Raw genomic sequence first — 20198 nt, forward strand, 5'->3', positions numbered from 1 at the left:
TCCCAGCTACTTGGGAGGCTGAGGCACAAGAATAGCTTGAACCTGGGAGGTGGAGGTTGCAGTGAGCTGAGATTGCATCACTGCACTCCAGCTTGGGCAACAAAGGGAGACCCTGTTTCAAAAAACGATAACAAAAAACCCTAAGAGTTAAGTTTCTATAGCATACAGTTCATTGTTTCACTTAAAGTCGGAGTTACCAAGAACCTACTGATGACTCTAAGTGAGGACTTACTGTACTCCATTTTGTTATCCACTCATCCATTGATGGACTCTTGGGCTGCTGCCACCTTTTGACTATTTTTAATAATTCTGCTATGAATGTCGGTGTAAAAATATCTCTTTGAGATGCTGCTTTCAATTCTTTTGTGTTTGTACCCATAAGTGGAAATGGTGGATTATATAGTCATTCTATTTTCAATTTTTTGAGGAACCTTCATTCTATTTTCCACAGTGACTGTACCATTTTGCATTTCCACCAACTGTGCACACATCATCAGCAACACTTCCTCACCAAGACATATTATTTTCTTTCATTTTTGATAGTAGGCATCCTAATGGAAGTGAGGCCCTATTTCCTTGTGGTTTTGATTTGCTTTCCTTAATGACTAGGGCTGTCGAGCATCTTCTCATGTGCTTTTTGGCCATTTGTATATCTTCTTTAGAGAAATGTCTAAGTCCTTTGTTCATTTTCTAATTCAGTTGTTTGTAGAAGTTTTATTTTTAATTCTTTTTTTTTTTTTTTTTTTTTTTTTTTTTTTTGAGACAGAGTCTCACGCGTTGTCCAGGCTGGAGTGCAGTGGCGGGATCATGGCTCACTGCAACCTCTAACTCCCAGGTTCAAGCGATTCTCCTGCCTCAGCCTCCCAAGTAGCTGGGATTACAGGCGCACACCAGCACACCTGGCTAATTTTTGTATTTTTAATAGAGACAGGGTTTCACTGTGTTGGCCAGGCTGGTCTCGAACTCCTGACCTCAAGTGATCTGTTCACCTTGGCCTCCCAAAGTGCTGGGATTACAGGTGTCAGCCACCGTGCCTGGCCTTTATTTTTTATTCTTAAAAATTATTTTATGGCTTCTTTACTACTGTCATGGTCTGATATTTTTACAGTTATAATTTTTAGATTTAAAAATAATTTCAATTTTATAGAAAAGTTGCAAGAATGTGAATAATACAAAGAATACCTATGTACTGTTTTCCTAGATTTACCTACCTGTTGTTGGTGTTTTACCCCACTTACTTTATTATTTTTGTACATTCACTCACACTTGCTCTTTCTCCCTCTCTCTCCACACACACATAATTTTTTTCTGAAATTTTTGAGAGTAAGTTGCATACATTCTGAACTTTTTGAGAGTAAGCATAAGTGGCCTTTTACTCCTAAATATTTTTTTTTTTTTTGAGATGGAGTCTTCGCTCTGTCTCCCAGGCTGGGGTGCAGTGGCGTGATCTTGGCTCTCTGCAAGCTCCGCCTCCTGGGTTCATGCCATTCTCCTGCCTTAGCCTCCTGAGTAGCTAAGACTACAGGCGACTGCCACCATGCCCGGCTAATTTTTTGTATTTTTTAGTAAAGACAGGGTTTCACTGTGTTAGCCAGCATGGTCTCGATCTCCTGACCTCGTGATCCACCTGCCTCAGTTTCCCAAAGTACTGGGATTACAGGCATGAGTCACCATGCCCGGCCTACTCCTAAATATTTTGGTGTGTATTTCCTAATAATAAGGATATTCTTTTACAGAGCTATAACACAATTATCAATGCCAGTAAAGTTATGTTAATATAATACTTTTATCAAATCAATGGTTCATATTCCAATTTTGTCTGTTGAACCCAATAATATCCTTGACAGTTTTAAAACCATCTAGTACAAAATTCCACATAGGATCCTATATAAATACAACACAAGGCTGGGTGTGGTGGCTCACACCTGTAATCCCAGCACTTTGGGAGGCCGAGGTGGGAGGACCACTTGAGGCCAGGAGTTCAAGGTGAGCCTGGGCAACATAGTGAGACCCTCTCTAAAAGAAAATAATAAAAATTAAAAATGCAATATAATGCAATACAATATTGTATTTAGTTGTCATGATCCTTTAGTCTCCTTTAATCTTTTTTTTTTTTGCAACTGAGTCTCACTCTGTCACCCAGGCTGAAGTACAGTGGCATGATCTCGGCTCACTATAACCTCCACCTCCCAGGTTAAAGCAATTCTTATGTCTCAGCCCCCCAAGAATCTGAGATTACAGGTGTGCACCATCACGTTCGGCTAATTTTTGTATTTTTAATAGAGATGGGGTTTCACCATGTTGGCCAGGCTGGTCTCGTACTCCTGACCTAAATGATCTGCCTGCCTCAGCCTCCCAAAGTGCTGGGATTACAGGCATGATCCACCATGCCCGGCCTAGTCTCCTTTAATCTTGAACATTTCCACAGCTGTTATGACATTTAATTTCCTCTTTTATGCCATCAAGACTTTTGAAAAATGCAGTCACTCCTCCCACCTTTCATTAAATAGAATTTTCCTTATCTTTGGTACATGTGGTGTTTCCTCATAATTAGATTCAAGCTGTACATTCTGGCCAGAATATCACCGAAGTGATGTTTGTGTCTTTCTCAGGGCATCCCATCTGGAGATATATCATGTCCATCTGCCCCCCTATTCGTGGTGCTAATTTTGATTATTTGGTCAAGATATTTTCTGAATATCATCACTCTGTAGTTAATTTTATATAATTACGATTTTTTCCCCACACAATTAATAAGCAAGTGCTGGAGAGACATTTTAAGATTCTGTTGCACATGAAAAGTTTCCCCCTAGATTGAGCGTCTGCTGATGATTCTTGTGTGATCCAGCGTTTACTATGTTGGTTGTAAAACAATGCTTTTCCGACTCCAGTATTCTCTCCACATTCGTACGTTGCCTATCAGCATTCTACTATAAAGAAGGACCCTCCTTTCTCCCCAGGAAGGTGTTTTTGTTTTTTTAAATGAAGGAGACAGTGGAAACCGGCCAGATGACCTGTAGCTCCTGGAGTTTGGCAAAGGCTGGGCAAATGCCCAAGTGAAGACTATGCAGGCAATCAGGACGTGACATAGCCGGGAGAGACCTGCTCTGTGGCTCTGCCCTGAACCCCATTTGGCAGGTGGAGGTATTTAGCCATTTGAGGGAATCTCAGCTTTGGAAGGGCACTTTGTAAGTGATCTTCAGAGATTAAGTACATCCTTAAAGAAAAAAAATGGTAATACCTCCGCCTGCTTGCTGTGAGTTTGAAAAAAATTTATTTGAATTCCCCATCTCCCCCAGTGGGAAATAAGACAGAATTGCAATTATTTATAAAATCTTAAACTGACTTCTTTTCTCTAGGAAAATAGCCCTTGATTAAATTAATTCCAATCCTAGAAAAGCGCTTAGATATCTGATTGAGGTATTGAGCGAGAGAGGCTGCTCCCCTTGATTCTTTTACTGTAATCTAAACCAACATTTATGGGCCAACTCCTTGGCCATGGGCATAGCTTCGTTTAGAGAGTTGCAAACCCCTTCCCACCTCCCCACTCCCCTAGAAGCTCTTTATTATTTTAATTAATTAATTAATTAATTAATTTTTTTGAGATGGAGTCTCGCTCTGTCGCCCAGGTTGGAGTGCAATCTTGGCTCAATGCAACCTCAGCCTCCCGGGTTCAAATGATTCTCATGCCTCAACTTCCCTAGTAGCTGGGATTACAGGTACCCGCCACCATGCCTGGCTAATTTTTTTTGTGTTTTTAGTAGAGACAGGATTTCACCATGTTGACTTCAGGTGATCCACCCTCCCGAGTCTCCCAAAGTGCTGGAATTACAGGCATGAGCTGCTGTGCCTGGCCATCCCAAAAGCTCTTTAAAATGTGGTTTTCCAGCACTGACATTTTAGGATTCCTGAATTCTAAGTTAAATTGTCTGCTAAATGTAACTTCCCACCCACTTTTTCAACTAGTTTTGTGCTCAGATACTGACATGCATGTAGAAACACACACACACACACACACACACACACATGATTCTGCTTGTTGACTGAGAAATTCAGTGGTTTCTAAAGGGGCATGGCTCAGCTGTGGCCTCTGAAGCGCTGTGGTTCTGCTGACGTGGGATGATGACTTGGCCACGGCCACATGCAGTTGGGGGATAGTTGTGGCGGCACTAGAAGTGCAGGGGGACTGGGGCACAGCACCTCATGTGTTTTCATAGACTTTTAGGGTTGGAAGCTGTCTTAAAAGTTATCTGGGCAGCCCTTTCCCTCTCCATCAAGTGATGAATAAAACTTGGTGAAACGTCTCATGTTTCTTAAGCACCTGAGGATTTTTTTTTTTAATTTAAAAGAACACTGCCAATAATTAGGCTCAGTAAGAAGAAACTCTCATTGAATTTTAAGCAACATCTCCTGATATGTTTAAAAATTAGGCCGGGCGCGGTGGCTCAAGCCTGTAATCCCAGCACTTTGGGAGGCCGAGACAGGTGGATCACAAGGTCAGGAGATCGAGACCATCCTGGCTAACTCGGTGAAACCCTGTCTTCTACTAAAAAATACAAAAAACTAGCCGGGCAAGGTGGCGGGCCCCTGTAATCCCAGCTACTCGGAGGCTGAGGCAGGAGAATGGCGTAAACCTGGAAGGCGGAGCTTGCAGTGAGCAGATATCCGACCACTGAACTCCAGCCTGGGCGACAGAGCGAGACTCCGTCTCAAAAAAAAAAAAAAAAATTGAACTGATATTTTTTCTCGGCCCCCTGCAACCTCTGCCTCCCAAGTTCAAGTGATTTTCCTGCCTCAGCCTCCCAAGTAGCTGGGATTACAAGCACATACCACCATACTCGGCTAAATTTTTGTATTTTTAGTAGAGATGGAGTTTCACCATGTTGGCCAGGCTGGTCTCGAACTCCTGACCTCAGGCGATCCACCTGCCTCGGCCCCCAAAGTGCTGGGATTACAGGCGTGAGCCACCGTGCCCGGCCAAATCAGTTTTTTTTTGAGTGTGGCATAACGTTTTCCTAAGGAGAGACATGTCTCTTTATGGAGGAGACCTAACACCTGCTTCTTTATAAGGCCCTATTGGACTCCTCTTGAAAACAACCAAAAGAAGTTGAAAGATGATTGAGTGTGGCCAGGCTGTGGGACATTCATTCATTCATTCATTCCTCTCTGACATAGAGATTTGAGAGGTGTCAACAGAGGATGCAACATTCTCAGGAGAAGAAACGCAGATTAGACCTTAAATCTTTTTTCTAGTCCATGTTCTGGCTGACTTTATCAGCCAAGGGAAGAACAAATCAAGGAAAGCCAGGACCTGGAGGGGCTGGGCAGAGCCTGCTGCTATGTCTGCATTGCCCCTAGTCCCAGAAAACTCACTCAACTGCTGGACAAAACCAGAAGGCAGTCTGGCCAGGTCCTTGTCTGCCACTTAGAAGAAATCTAGGATTCTGCAGGAAGGGAACAGTGGCTTATGAAAAGAAAGGCAGGAAGCCTTTTGGAAAGTGAAGCTAAGTCTCCTTTGCATTTGTTCCCCCAGAGCTGGGGGAGCAAATTACAGTATTGTGCAGCTCCGAAACCTGGGGGCTTGAGCAGGGAGGCGTCCGCAGGAACTTGGGGGTGACTTGTCAGTTCCCTCACACAGGTCAGGGGCAGCCCTTCCCCAACACCTTGGTCAGGTCCCCTTGGGGGCTTTCTGCTGCAGGCTGACGGCTGAGAGTCATAGGGGGAAGTGGGTAATGGTGAATGGGGAGGAGGGTGCAGAAAAGACAGGCTCTTAGACTTTGTTTTAATTTTGTATTAAATTATATAAAACATTAACATATGCCCAAAGTAGTGCATCCTTGCCTCTCCTCCCCGCCTCGATTACCATTTTTTATTTGTTTTTTGATTTATCTTATTGTTACTTTTGGAAAAAAATCCAACCCATATCTTCCCTTTATTACAAAAGAGGTAGTGTACTCAAATACCATTTCATTTTGCTTTCTCCATATGACAGCTTCCCCTGGAGAAGGGTATAGAGGCTGTCCTTGGCATCTTACTCCACTATATGGACATACCACAGTTTTTCAACCACTTCCTATTAGTGGACATTAGGCTATTTCCAGTCCTTAGTGCAAATAATGCTGCAATGAATAAGTACCCTTGAGCGTATGTCACACTGTATTTTTGCCAGTGCGTCTTTGTGAACCTTCTCCTTTAGATGGAGAGAGTTAGTTCTCTTCCCATTTCCTGCCAAAGAACTTTTCTCTCTTTTTTTTTTTTTTTTTTGAGACAGAGTCTTGCTTTGTCACCCAGGCCGAAGTGCAGTGGCGCCATCTCGGCTCACTGCAACCTCTCTACCTCCTGGGTTCAAGCGATTCTCCTGCCTCAGCCTCCTGAGTAGCTGGGATTACTGGTGTTCGCTACCATACTCAGCTAATTTTTGTATTTTTAGTAGAGGTAGAGTTTCAGCATGTTGTCAGGCTGGTCTCAAACTCCTGACCTCAGGTGATCCACCTGCCTTGGCCTCCCAAAATGCTGGGATTACAGGCATGAGCCACCGCAACTGGCCCAATGACCTTTTCTATGACTGTGGATTAGATATCTGTGCTTCCCTGCATCAAGTCTAGTTTTTGTTCCTCATGCTAACTGTGTGAATTTCCTATGTTTTATGCCTTTTTTTTTTTTTTTGTCTCAGCAGGAGGAGTCCTGGCAAAATAAGCATGCAAGGAGTAATGGTAGGTGTTTCTAATATACTTTCTACAACTTAGATCAGTATGGCAGGGATAGACATATTTGATATATACCAAGGAATTCAAGGTGACTTGGAAGAGAGACTTTACAAATAATGAATAATTCATTTTTTATTCCAATTCAGGGCAAGACATTGAATGCATGGATTATACTAGGCTTTTCTATGGCAGTATGGAGAGGGCTGGGTGGTGTCTGCTCTGAATGCCTAGTACAGCAGATTCTAGGGACTGCAGGCGGCTGTTCTCCCTCCACCGTTCAGAATTACGTCACCCTCTGTGCAGCAGAAACAGCCCCCAGCAGGGCTGAAGCCTTCAGACCAGTAGTGACAGCAGAATGTGCAGTCTGGGCGCGTGTCCTCTATGGAGTGGTTCCACATGTTGCTTCAGAGGGAGAGAAGAAGCAAAACGAGGGACTTGAGGATAGTGTGTTTAGTTCCCTGAATCCCTGCCCAGAAACCATAACCTTAGGAAAATATTCCAGAATCTGCCCTCAGGTTAAACTGCTTATGAATAAACAGGCTTTGGCAAAGTCTTTCTGTGGTATCGAAAGTTTGTCACAGACCATTCCTTATTTATTTATTTTTCTGGAAAATTATCCTTCAGAGTCCAAGACACACAGCTTTGCTAGCAATTTCTCTTTTTACCTAACATGGAGGTTGTGTGCTATGATGTTGATAACATTGACCAGGTTAAGCACTTGTCACGTACTAGGTACTGTTCAGAGAGATTCCAGGGATTATGTCATTCAGTCCTCCAATCACTGGAGGTAGGTACTACTGTTATTCTCACTAATGGTGAGGAAACTGAGACCCATGAAATCTAGTGCTTTGCACTGCTCCTAAAAGGCACTGCAGCTAAAAAGAAGCGAAGCTGGGATTTGAACCCAGCAGTCTGATTCCAGAGCTTACTCTCCTAAGACTAGGCTCTCCCACTGTCTATTTATGTGAGCTCAGGTGACTGCTTCACCCCTCTGAAGAATAAGGCAGTTTCTTTCAGCTTTACAATTCTGCGGTTCCAAAATTTAGACGTGACTTCCCCTGGAGCGTTACCTCCTCCCATGGTAAGGAGGAATTTATAGGTGCTCTGAGCCACTGAAGCTTGGATCCCTTTTGCTGTGTTTTCTGGTCTGGGGAATATGGACTTGCTCAGCCTTAGGACTGACCCTTAGCAGTAGTTAATAACCAACTCATGCCCCAGAGACAAGGACAGAGTTTGGTGGATTCTACTACAAATTTTCTGCGAATGGAAAAAGAAAACTGTTTGATGTTACATTTTCCTGTTAGTGTCATGTGACAAATAACCCATTGCTGACTTTCTCTCTGTGACAGAATCCAGATGAATCAGGGAGCTGGCAGGAACACTTCAAAGCAGTGTGATCCTCAGCTGATGCCCAGCTGGAACTTTCTTTTTCCCTTTTTTCCTTTTCTTTCTTTCTTTCTTTTTTTTTTTGAGGCAGGGTCTCACTCTGTTGCCCAGGCTGGAGTGCAGTGTGCCATCATAGCTCACGGCAGCCTTGACCTCTCAGGTGATCCTCCCACCTCAACGTCCCAGGAAGCTGGGACTACAGGTGTGTGTCCCCATGCCCAGCTAATTTTTTGTATTTTTTTTTTTTTCTAGAGATGGGGGGGTCTCACTAAGTTGTCCAGGCTGGTCTCGAACTCCTGGGCTCAAGCGATCTGCTCGTCTTGGCCTCCCAAAGTGCTAGGATTACAGGCATGAGCCACCACGCCCAGTCTCCCTCTTTTTTCTTCTCGAGGTCCACCTAGCCTCTTTATATCCAGTGACATAAATGCTGACTCAACCCAACCATACTTGACCTGGAACCCTTGAGCTGATCCATGTGATCTTAATCAATTCCCCACCCAATCCCTGCTAGCAGCATAGTTTCCAACCCAGACAAAGCAAAAAGGAATACATCAGTCTCTCCTATCAGGAAAGGCATGGTGGCTGAATTGTCTCAGGAGGGCCTTGAGAGAAGCATAATTCTCCAGAATTAGATGCGAAAATTATCGGTAAAGAAATCTAAGTGCTTGGGGAAGATATTTGGAGTCTGAGTACCTCTCTTTCTAGGTAACAGAGCCACAGATGGTGCATCAAGCCTGGTCTCCAGGGGGTTGCAAGGAGCATCTGCTAACACTCTAAACTCTGAAACCAGCACAAAGGTCTGGATGGTTTCTTTTTTCTCTGTTTTTAATAAAAAACTTTTTTTTTTTCCAAATTCAATCAAAAGGACGGTTTCTTTAGGGGCTCTCTCCCTAGGTTCTGGCCTTTGATGACTTTAAGGGCTCCAAGCTGTTTGTTTCCAACTTGTTTCTCCCTCTCTCTATAATGATCTCTGTTCTTCCCACCTTTTTCTTATCAATCAGAAGTGATTGATCCCTTTGACTGTGGAGGAAATGCTATTGCACTTTGAGTCATGCATACCGTTTGGGTGATTTCTGGAGAGGGGTAGTTTCTTTTCTTATCCATCGAAGCCACTTATTTTCTGCTTGGATAAAGATGTACCATGATTTCAAGGATGATTTTAGCTGCACAGAGGCTCTGCTAAAGCAACTCAGCTAATTTGCCATCACATGCTGTTTACAATAGTCTTCAAAAATAATTGCACATATTTTAAAATTCCTACTGTGGATTTATATATTGAATTTTTATATTTATATATTGAATTTTTAAAATTGAATATACAGCCATCTTTATATATATATGAATATATATTAGCCATTTTTATATATAAGAATATATACATTTATATATACACTTTATATATAAGTATACTTTATATATACTTGTATATTAAGTATATAGATATATATACACACACATATATATATTCATATATCTTTAAAGATGGTGGTCTCGCTATATTGCCCAGGCTTGTCCTGAACTCTCAAGCTCAAGGAATTTTCCTGCCTCAGCCACCCGAGTACCATCGTGCCAGCTTGTATATTATTTTTATACTCAGAAATAAAATTACAAAAGAGATTTCCCTTTTTTTGAAGGCATCAGATCACTCCAGAAGTGAACCATCTGAAAAAAATCTTTGATATTTATGTTGTCTCATGAAATCCTTGCATATGCTTTCTTCATTCGTGTTGCTAATATGAAAATGAAGATACTTTTACATAAACCCTGGGTTTGACAATATGAATATACATATTCCATTTTCTTAACTTTCATGATTGCGCTTCTCCAGCCAAACCAGGTGAAGTCTGAATTTTAATCAGGACCTGGTATTTCCCCTTGAAATTAATTAGCTAATTCCACACTAGGGCCAGGATCTTGAGGACTCTCTGCCTCTGATACTGGGAGTGGCATCCTGAAAGAAAGGAAGTGTCTGATCTTCAGTGCAAATGAGATTTATCCTTTGTCCTGGGCTCTAGGACTTAACAAAGAATCTTTGAAATTTTATTCAGATCACAATTATGCAGTAAAAGTGAGTTGCAGAGTGGTCAGAATCCCCAGTCTTTCAAATGTCTCTACTAAAAATACAAAAATTAGCTGGGCGCAGTGGCGGGCGCCTGTAGTCCCAGCTACTCCGGAGTCTGAGGCAGGAGAATGGCGTGAACCTGGGAGGCGGAGCTTGCAGTGAGCCGAGATCGCGCCACTGCACTCCTGCCTGGGCGACAGAGTGAGTCTCCGGTCTCAAAAAAAAAAAAAAAAAAAAAAAAAAAAAAAAAAGTGACTTTGGAAATAATGTGGCATAAATATTCCAAGGGGTTTAGACTAGAGTATAAAAACATGGTTTTGAACAGGCATGGTGGCTCACGCCTGTAATCCCAGCACTTTGGGAGGCTGAGGTGGGCGGATCACTTGAGGTCAGGAGTTCAAGACCAGCCTGGCCAACATGGTGAAACCCTACTTCTACCAAAAATAAAAAATTATCTGGGGGTGTTGGTGGGCACCTGAGGCAGGTGGATCCCTTGAATCTGGGAGCAGAGGTTGCAGTGAGCCGAGATCGTGTCACTGCACTCCAGCCTGGGCAATAAGAGTGAGACTCTGTCTCAAAACAACAACAACAACAACAAACATGGTTTAAACAACTGGCATGGAGAGATACATCCTGCTCTTCCTCACAGTGGACCCATTGGTGTGGTTGGTTAGAAACATTTAAGGCCCTAAGATGAGGATTCCTACTAAGTGGCTCTATCTGTTCTTCAAGTGGGCACCTACGTACAGGATGGATCGGAACCACAGAGGCCTCTGTGTCATTGTCAACAACCACAGCTTTATCTCCCTGCGGGACAGACGAGGAACCCATAAAGATGCTGGTAAGAAAGTCTAGAATAGTTTATCAAGTGCAAATTGGGGATCTTAAAATTATTTTTTATTTTCACATTTTTTTCTGTGACTTATTTTCCATATATGTGTAAGGATGATTATTATGTTTCTGAGCCTCTTATATATCCCTGGGGCATCACCCAGTCTGCTAAAGAGTAGCAAGAGTCTTTGACTATTCACAATTCTGAATAGAGGAGAGCGTGTACTGGGGGAGAGCATGCTGGACTGGCACGAGACAACCTGGGTGTGAGCTCCAACTCCACCACTAACTAGGTGTGTGATCATGGGAGAGTCAAGAGACCTCAGCTTCTTCAGCTGTGAAACAGATGAAATGAAACACTGGCCACTGCCAATTCTCAGGACTGTTGTGACAACACTGGGTATTACATGATAGGAGATTCATTGTAAGATTTTATGGTTATGAAAATAAAAATAATCCAAAGCTTTAGGCTATTTGCTGTGCAATTTTTGTAACTATTAGCATCATTTCATTTTTTTTTTTTTTTTTTGAGACATAGTCTTGCTCTGTTGCCCAGGCTGGAGTGCAGTGGTGTAGTTGCAGCTCACTACAACCACTGCCTCCCAGGCTCAAGCCATTCTCATGCCTTAGCCTCCCGAGTAGCAGGGATTACAGGCGTGAGCCACCACACCTGGCTAATTTTTGTATTTTTAGTAGAGATGGTGTTTTGCTATGTTGGCCAGACTGGTCTCAAACTCCTGACCTCAAGTGATCCACCTGCCTCGGCCTTCCAAAGTGCTGAGATTATAGGTGTGAGCTACTGCACCCAGCCTTGTTTAAGTTCTTCATTTTGTTTTGCATCATTTTATTATTTCCCCTTTCTCTCTCCTTTTTTTTTTTTCTTTTTTAAACAGAGATCCTGAGGGGTGTGTTCCAGTGGCTTGGGTTCACAGTGCATATATACAATGATGTGACGAAAGGGGAAATGGAGGCGGTCCTGCAGAAGGAGAAGTGCAATCCAGCCCATGCCGACGGGGACTGCTTCGTGTTCTGTATTCTGACCCATGGTGAAGATGGAGCTGTCTACTCTTCGGATGAGGCCCTCATTCCCATTCGGGAAATCATGTCTCACTTCACAGCCCTGCAGTGCCCTGGACTGGCTGAAAAACCTAAACTCTTTTTCATCCAGGCCTGCCAAGGTGAAAAGATACAGCTTTCCAAATCCATCGAAGCAGATGCTCTGAACCCTGAGCAGGCACCCACTTCCCTGCAGGACAGTATTCCCGTCGAGGCTGACTTCCTACTTGGTCTGGCCACTGTCCCAGGCTATGTATCCTTTCGGCATGTGGAGGAAGGCAGCTGGTATATTCAGTCTCTGTGTAATCATCTGAAGGTCTTGGTCCCAAGGTGAGAGTTCTTTTTTTCTTCTATTTTTAATTAATTAGTTTTATTTATTTTTTATTTTACTCTCATTCAACACCTTTGGTAAGGGTGAGAGTTCTAAATTGTTCTGTCCATGTACCTGTTCATCCATCTGCCTACCTTTCTGTTTATCTATTTATCCATCTATCCATCCATCCATCCATCCATCCATCCATCCATCCATCCATCCATCCATCCATCTAGCAACCTTGTATTGAGTACCAGCCTGGAACTGGAAAGGAAGATAAAGTTAAAAAAAAGACAGGGTCATTGCCCTCAGGTTGCTTACAAGCTAGAGGGATAGACAAACAGACGGGGAAGGGCATCCCCAGCTAGTAAGTGCACATTGTGAAGTATAGGTGTTACGGGAACGTGCAGAATGACTACCTTGCCCAGATTTGAAGGATCAGAGGAGGCTTCTAGAAATGACAAGTAGATGTTAGGTAAAGAATCAGGTGAAAGATATGCTGGGCAGAGGGAGTAGTGTGAACAAAAGCATGGGGGCCTTTTATTTGTTCCTTTGTTTGTTTATCACTCGCTCCTATTTCCTGAGCACTTATGTGCTATCTTTGGCATTCTATTTGCCACTGCTCTGACAGATTGCCTTCTGTCTTTGCCACATGCTCTCCTCTTGGCAGCTTTAGCTATATCTAGAGGCCATGGGCACCTCCATGAAAACGTCTCCAAAGTTGCCATCTCTGGCCCACTCATCTCTGAATTCCTGGGGGGCAGAGACCCTGTTTCATTTAACTTTATATCCTCAGCCCCTGACCTGATATATTGTGAGCTTGTTAAACATTTGCTGGGCCAATGAATGACTTGCTTGAGCCCATCTCATTAACAGCCCGCTAGATATCCTACCTCTGTTTAGCCCTTGGACCTCACATTCAGCATACATGTTTCTGAGCTCAACTTCCCAGCCTTCTCCAGGAGCTCCTGAATTTCCATTTGAAGGAATGGCCGTAGTGCTGTTCTGGGAATTCAGGATTGGAGTCTTGAGTCAACTTTGCTTTTCTCTCTTCTTTACCAGCCCCTCCATCCTCATCACAGACATCAGAGGCTAATGTCTATGGCTTCAGTAACAAGGCAATATTTATTGAGGTCATACTATGTGCTTACTGTACTGGGTACCGAACTGGGGGCTGGAGGTGCAGCTGTGTACAAGAGAGACAAAATCTGCTCTCCAGGGAGCTAAAAGTCCGGTAAAGGAAGGACAGATAATAAAAATATGTGAATATTTAAATTATTATTATTTTAAAAATTCAACAATATTAAAAGGAGACAGTATACATGCATGATTAAGCAATGTCTGGTTTTTTTTTTTGGTACTCCAGAAATTTCTTTGTTATTTTTAATTAATACTTCATAACTACATATTTCAGGGTTATAATTTGATATTTCAATACATATATGTGTTGTATAATGATCAAATCAGGGTAGTGTATCCATCACCTCATGCATTTATCATTTCTTTGTGGTGAGAACCTCTAAAAGCCTCTCTTCTAGCTATTTTGTAATATACAACACCTTACTGATTGATCAATTGATTTAAATATGGGATCTCACCATGTTGCCCAGGCTGGTCTTGAACTTCTGAGCTCAAGCAATCCTCCTGCCTTAGCCTTATAAGTAGCTAGGATTGTAGGCTCAAGCCACAGTGCCCAACTCAGAATGCCTTACTGTTAACCATAGTCACCCCAATGTGCAATAGAACACCAGAGATTATTCCTCCTATCTAATTTTAACTTTGTACCCACTGACTAACCTCTCCTCATCTTCCCTTCCCTCCTTCCCTCTCATCTCCATAATTGCTGTTTTACTCACTGCTTCTACGATATCAACTTTTTAAACAAAGATTCCACATGAGTGAGAACATGCAGATTTTTTTGTGAGTCTTGCTTATTTCATTTAACATGATGTTCTCTGGGCTCATTCATGTTGTTAGACATGTCAGAATTTTCTTCTTTTTTATGGCTGAATGGTATTCTGTCGCTTATAAATATCACATTTTCTTTATCCATATATCCATTTTTGGACACTTAGGTTGATTCCATATCTTGGCTATTGTAAATAATGCTGCAGTAAATAGGGAGTGCAGATATCTCTTTGACACATTGATTGCATTTTCTTTGTCTGTATACTTAGTATGGGGATTGCTGGATCATATAGTATTTTTTATTTGTAATTTTATGGGGAACTGGCATACTATTTTCCATAATGACTGTACTAATTTACAATACCACCAACAGTGCATAAGTGTTCCCTTTTCTCCAGATCCTTGCCAACATGTGTTTTCTTTTGTTTCTTTGATAATAGCCATTCTAACTTGAGTGAAGTGGCATCTCACTGTGGGTTTTTTGTTTTGTTTGTTTTTTAGACAACATCTCGCTCTGTCAGGCTGGAGTGCAGTGGTGCAATCTCAGCTCACTGCAGCCTCTGCCTCCCAGGTTCAAGCAGTTCTTCTGCCTCAGTCTCCCGGGTAGCTGGGATTACAGGCATGTGCCACCACACCTGGCTAATTTTTGTATTTTTAGTAGAGACAGGGTTTTACCACGTTGGCCAGGCCGATCTGGAACTCCTGATCTCAAGTAATCTACCCACCTCAGCCTCCCAAAGTGCTGGTATTACAGGCCTGAGCCAGCGCACCCAGCTGTCATTGTGGTTTTGATTTGCATTTCCGTGATGATTAGTGATGTTGAGGGGTGGAAGCGGATAAGTAGGAAAACTCCCACCACAACTATAGTGCTAGAGTCAGGCAGGACTGAGACTGGGGTTGAGCCTTCCACAGCGGAAGGAAGTCAGGGGTGGAGGCCAAGTTGGGCTGATTTTCCTGCTGCTGCTAAGAGAAAAATCAATTAATGGAAGAAGGTTGGGGGTAGGGTTAAGGATAAGTATTTGTTGAGGCTCTCATGTATTGGAGGATGAGAGGAATCATGCTATAGCTAAAATTAAAGCCAATGTCACCAATGTGATTGTATAGAATTGCTTGGACACTGCTGTGTTAGCATCTGCTTGGCCATGTCATCAGTCAATTAGTAGAAAAGATATAATTCCTACGCCCTCTCATCTGATAAAAAGTTGGAAAAGGTTGTTGGCGGTAGCTAGAATTAATATTGTGGTGAGGAAATAAGTAGGTATTTGAAAAACTGATAAATGTTCGGATCTGACTTTATATATCATATTGAGAATTCTATAATAGATCAAGTGATTAATAGTGCTACTAGAATAAACATTATGGAGAAGTAGTCTAGTTTTAAACTTAATGAGACTTTTAGGGTTTGGATTGTTGTTCAATATCATTTTGAGATGATGGCTTCTAGGTCTGTACACACGAATGTTGTGGGAATGAGGCTAATGGTGAAAGTGCATGTGATAGCTGTTTTTACTTAGTATAGATATGAGTTCTTTTTGCGAGGGTTGATAAAGGTAATAATAATTGGTAAGGTTAAGGAGATTAGGTTATTATGGTAATGGAAAAATACATGATTATTACTTTTATTTGGAGTTGCACCAATATTTTTGGTTCCTAAGATCAATGGATAACTCTCATCCTCTGAACGTTGAGAAAGCCATGTTGTTAGGCATGGGGGCATGAGTTAGCAGTTCTTGCATACTTCCTCGGTAAATAAGAAGTTGCGGACTTCTGTTATTAGACCCAAAATCTAACCCAAAATCAAACTATATTTACAAGGTGTAAGTCCTATAATAATTTTAGGATTTAAAGATAGTAGGAGAATTGGTGAAAGGTGTGTAAATATTAGTATGTTTTCTAGTGTAAAGGAAGGTTTAATGCTGTTAATATAGTATGTTAGTGTTCCTCGTGTTGTGACAAGTATATAGAGGGAATAAAGGGCTGTGATTAATATACTAAGTCCTATGAGCATGACAGTAATGTTTGATCAGGAGAATGAAGCCATTGTTACAAGGAGTTCTCCTTCTAGATTAATAGTGGCAGGTAGGGCAAGGTTGGTGAGATTTGCTGTGAGTCATCAGAAGGTTATTAGTGGAAGTAATGTTTGACGTCTTCGAGAGAGTAATATGATTCAGCAGTGGATTCGCTTGTAGTTTGAATTTGCTAGGCAGAATAGTAGAGACAAAGTAAGTCCATGGGTAATTATGAGGATAATTGCACCGGTAACACTTCAGGGGGTTTGAATGAGGATAGCTACAACAACAAGTGCCATGTGGCTTACGGAGGAATATGCAATAAATGACTGACTTTAGATCAGTTTGTTGTAGACAGATAGAGCTTGTCACAGTTATGCCTCATAAGGATAATATCAGGAAAGAATAGGCTATATGTTCTGTCAGAGGGCTAAGGATGAGGGTAAGTCGCATTATGCCATAGCCGCCCAATTTTAGGAGCGCTGCTGCAAGTACTGTTGAGCCGGCAATACGGGCTTATACATGGGCTTTGGGAAGTCATAGGTGAAGTTGGTATAGGGGTGTTTTTACTATGAAGTCCATTCATGCCAATCATATGAGATTGTTGGATCTAGAGATTGGTAGTTCTTGAGTATTAAATGTTATTATTATCATGCTCCGTGAGCCTGGGATATTTTGGGCATAAGTAAGTATCATAAGTAGGGGGAGGGATCCCACTAGTGTGTAAAATAAGAAATATGTACCTGCATTGAGGTGTTCTGGTTGGTTACCCCATCGGGTGGTAATAATTAAGGTAGGGATAAGTGTAGCTTCAAAGAGAATATAAAATACAATTAGTTCTGTGGCTGTAAATGCTATGATTAGAAAAATTTGTAGGGAACTCAATATGGAAATATAGTTTTTTCCATAGGGGTGATTCACTGGAGAGGTGGTACTGGCTTGCTATAGTTATAAGAGGTAGTAGTCAGGCTGTTAACATTAGAAGGGGTGATATTAGCGGATCAGAGGAGAAAGTTAATGAGAAGTTGAATAGATTATCGTTGAATTGGTTAAAGAACAATAGGGCAATGAAGCTGATGATTAGGCTGTGGGTAGCCATATTGATTCAGATTATATAATTTTTAGAGAGTCATGTTATTGGTAGTAGTATAATTCTAGGAATAATTATTTTTAGCATTGAAGTAAATTTAGGTTATGTACATAGCCTAAACCATATGTGTTGGAAATTGAAACTAGTGAAGCAAGGCCTACCGTGGCTTCACAGGCAGCAAATACTGGTAGAGTAATGGGTATGATATTTGCTAGGATGAAGTGTATATTTAAAACTATAAGGGTATTTATGATGAATAATGATAATATTATTCCTTCTAGGCATAGGAGGGATGATATTAGGTGGGATTGATAGATTAATACCCCCAGAAGTGATATGATAAATGCTCGTATGATATTTATGTAAATAGAGGGCATTTGGTAAGTATGTTCTATCATAATCTAATGAGTCAAAATCATTTATTTTGGCTTAAACTATTTACTTTTTTCTTATACCTGTGGACCATTTGCATGTCTTCTTTTGAGAAATGTCTGTTAAAGTCTTTTGCCCATTTTTAAATGGGGTTATTTGTATTTTTTTGCTGTTGAGTTGTTTAAGTTCCTTATGTATTCTAGATATTAACCCCTTGTGAGATGTATAGTTTGCAAATATTTTTTCCCATTTTGTAGATTGTCTCTTCATTCTGTTTTTTTTTTTTTCTGTGCAAAAGGGTTTTAATTTGATGTAATCTAATTTGTCTGATTTTGCTTTTTTGTCTGTGCTTTTGAGGTCTTATTTTAAAAATCCTTGCCCAACCCAATGTCGTGATATGTTTGCCCCATGTTTTCTTGCAGTAGCTTCATAGTTTCAGGTTTTACGTTTAAGTCTCATACATTTTGAGTTGGTTTTTGTATGTGGTGAGAGATACGTGGTCAGTCTTACTTTTTCTGCATGTGGATATCCCATTTTCCCAGCATTGGTTTTTGAAGATATTTTCTTTTACCTATTGTATGTTCTGGGCGCCTTTGTCTTAAATCAGTTGGCTCTAGGTGTGTGGATTTATTTTTGGGCTCTATATTCTGTTCCATTGATCTATGTGTCTGTTTTTGTGCCAGTACTATGCTGTTTTGGTAACTCTAGATTTGTAGTATATTTTGAAGTCAGGTGGTGTGATGCCTCTAGCTTTGTTCTTTTTGCTCAGCATTGTTTTCACTATTTGGGGTCTTTTGTGGTTCCATATACATTTTAGGATTTTTTTCCTGTTTATGTGAAGAATGTAATTTTTTTTGTTTGTTTTTGTTTTGTCTTGTTGTAGAGATAGGGTCTTGCTATGTTGTCCAGGCTAGACTTGAACTCCTGGGCTCAAGCAATCCTCCCACCTCAGACTCCTGAGTAGCTAGGACTACAGGCATTTGCCACTGCACTTGGCTTGTCACTGGTATTTTGATAGAGACTGCATTAAATCTGTAGGTCACCTTGGGTAGTATGGTCATTTTAACAAGATTAATTCTTCCAACCCATGAACATGAGATATCTTTACATTTATTTGTGTTCTCTTCACTTTTTTTCATCAATGTTTTATAGTTTTCAGTGTTTAATATTTAGATTAGTAATATTTTAATTGTTTAATATTTATTTAATAGTTTTATTTATTCAATTATTATTTAATATTAATATAAATAATATTTAAATTAATAAGAAAAAAATTAGCGAGGTGTGGTGGCATGCACCTGTAGTCCTAGCTATTAGGGAGTCTGAAGTAAGAGGATTGCTTAAGCCCAGAAGTTTGAGGCTGTAGTGAGCTACAATTGTATTACTGCAGTCTAGCCTGGGCAACAGAGCAAGATCCTGTCTCTAACAAAAAGAGACAATTTCAGGAAGTGATCCCTGCCATGAACAAATCAAAACAGGATAATGATAGCTTCTTGGTGCAGGTAGTATTTCAGGTGAGACTAAGTGGTAAGAAGAAAACAGACACAGGAAGATTTGGGAATAGAGAGCAGGTGCAAAGCAAGATGCAGGGATTGAGAGCAGGTAGGGGCCTGTATCCCTTCCCTGAAAAATAGTGAGGGTAAGGATGAGGGGATGAGGGTAGTCATACTAATACTAAAAATGATGATCAGCAGAACAGTGTAGCCAGTGTTCTAAGTGCTTGACCCAATATACATCCTTTGATGCTCTCAGCAACCCCTAAGATGGGGACTGTTATGGTTCCTCTTTTAGAGCTGGGAAAACCGAGGTATGCAGCAGTGAGTAACCAGCCTAAGAGCACACAATGAATGAGTGATGGAGCCACAATTTAAAACTGAATCTGTTTTCAGAACCTGTGCTTGCTTCCAGTGATATGTATTGCCAGCCCTGAGAACGTTCTGCTAAATGCTATATGTCCTGCAAGTGCAGGCTCAAATGCTACCACCTGCATGAAGCCTTTTCTCTCCCTCCCAACTAGAAGTGCATTCTCCTCTGAACTTGCAGCGGAACCTTGACCTTTCATTTGGTGTCGACCACATTCTGCCTTGTGTTACGAATGTTGTGTATATGCCATCCTTGGTAAATGTTTTATATCTGCATTCTAAGTGTTTAACTTCAGGAATTGTGTCGTGTTTATCTTTGTATCTCTCCCAAGGCTACGGATAGAGAGGGCATTGTTGGTATCTGTGGCATCTGCTGCATATTTGTTGATCTAAGACCTGGTACATGGTACCTGGTGCCTTTTCTAAGACCTGGTGTGTGGTTTCTACCTCCTGATTGAAAAAAGTTTCTTCTCTGGGCCAGGCACAGTGGCTCATGCCTGTAATCCCAGCACTTTGGGAGGCTGAGGTGGGCGGATCACCTGAGGTCAGGGGTTTGAGACCAGCCAGGGCAAGCAATATGGTGAAACCCTGTCTTTACTAAT

At 41.5% G+C, this 20198-nt stretch overlaps 1 protein-coding gene and 1 pseudogene across 2 annotated transcripts in view; one reads left to right on the forward strand and one right to left on the reverse strand.

Annotated features, from left to right (window-relative positions):
• The window catches only part of CASP10 (caspase 10), a 44800-nt gene that overhangs the window by 16256 nt on the left and 8346 nt on the right, over positions 1 to 20198 (forward strand). The window contains exons 6-9 of one of the 2 annotated variants that reach the window (XM_007965830.3): positions 6677 to 6713; positions 8799 to 8890; positions 10888 to 10996; positions 11880 to 12372. In XM_007965830.3, the coding sequence (XP_007964021.2) occupies positions 6677 to 6713; positions 8799 to 8890; positions 10888 to 10996; positions 11880 to 12372 (731 nt within the window). Of the gene's footprint in view, positions 1 to 6673; positions 6714 to 8798; positions 8891 to 10887; positions 10997 to 11879; positions 12373 to 20198 lie in introns of both variants that reach the window. The other variant, XM_007965829.3, reaches the window with a different exon arrangement.
• Positions 12379 to 18268, reverse strand: LOC140712632 (NADH-ubiquinone oxidoreductase chain 4-like; annotated as a pseudogene).

This window comes from Chlorocebus sabaeus, chromosome 10 (genome assembly GCF_047675955.1).
Source record: "Chlorocebus sabaeus isolate Y175 chromosome 10, mChlSab1.0.hap1, whole genome shotgun sequence".
NCBI classification, from domain to species: Eukaryota; Metazoa; Chordata; class Mammalia; order Primates; family Cercopithecidae; genus Chlorocebus; species Chlorocebus sabaeus.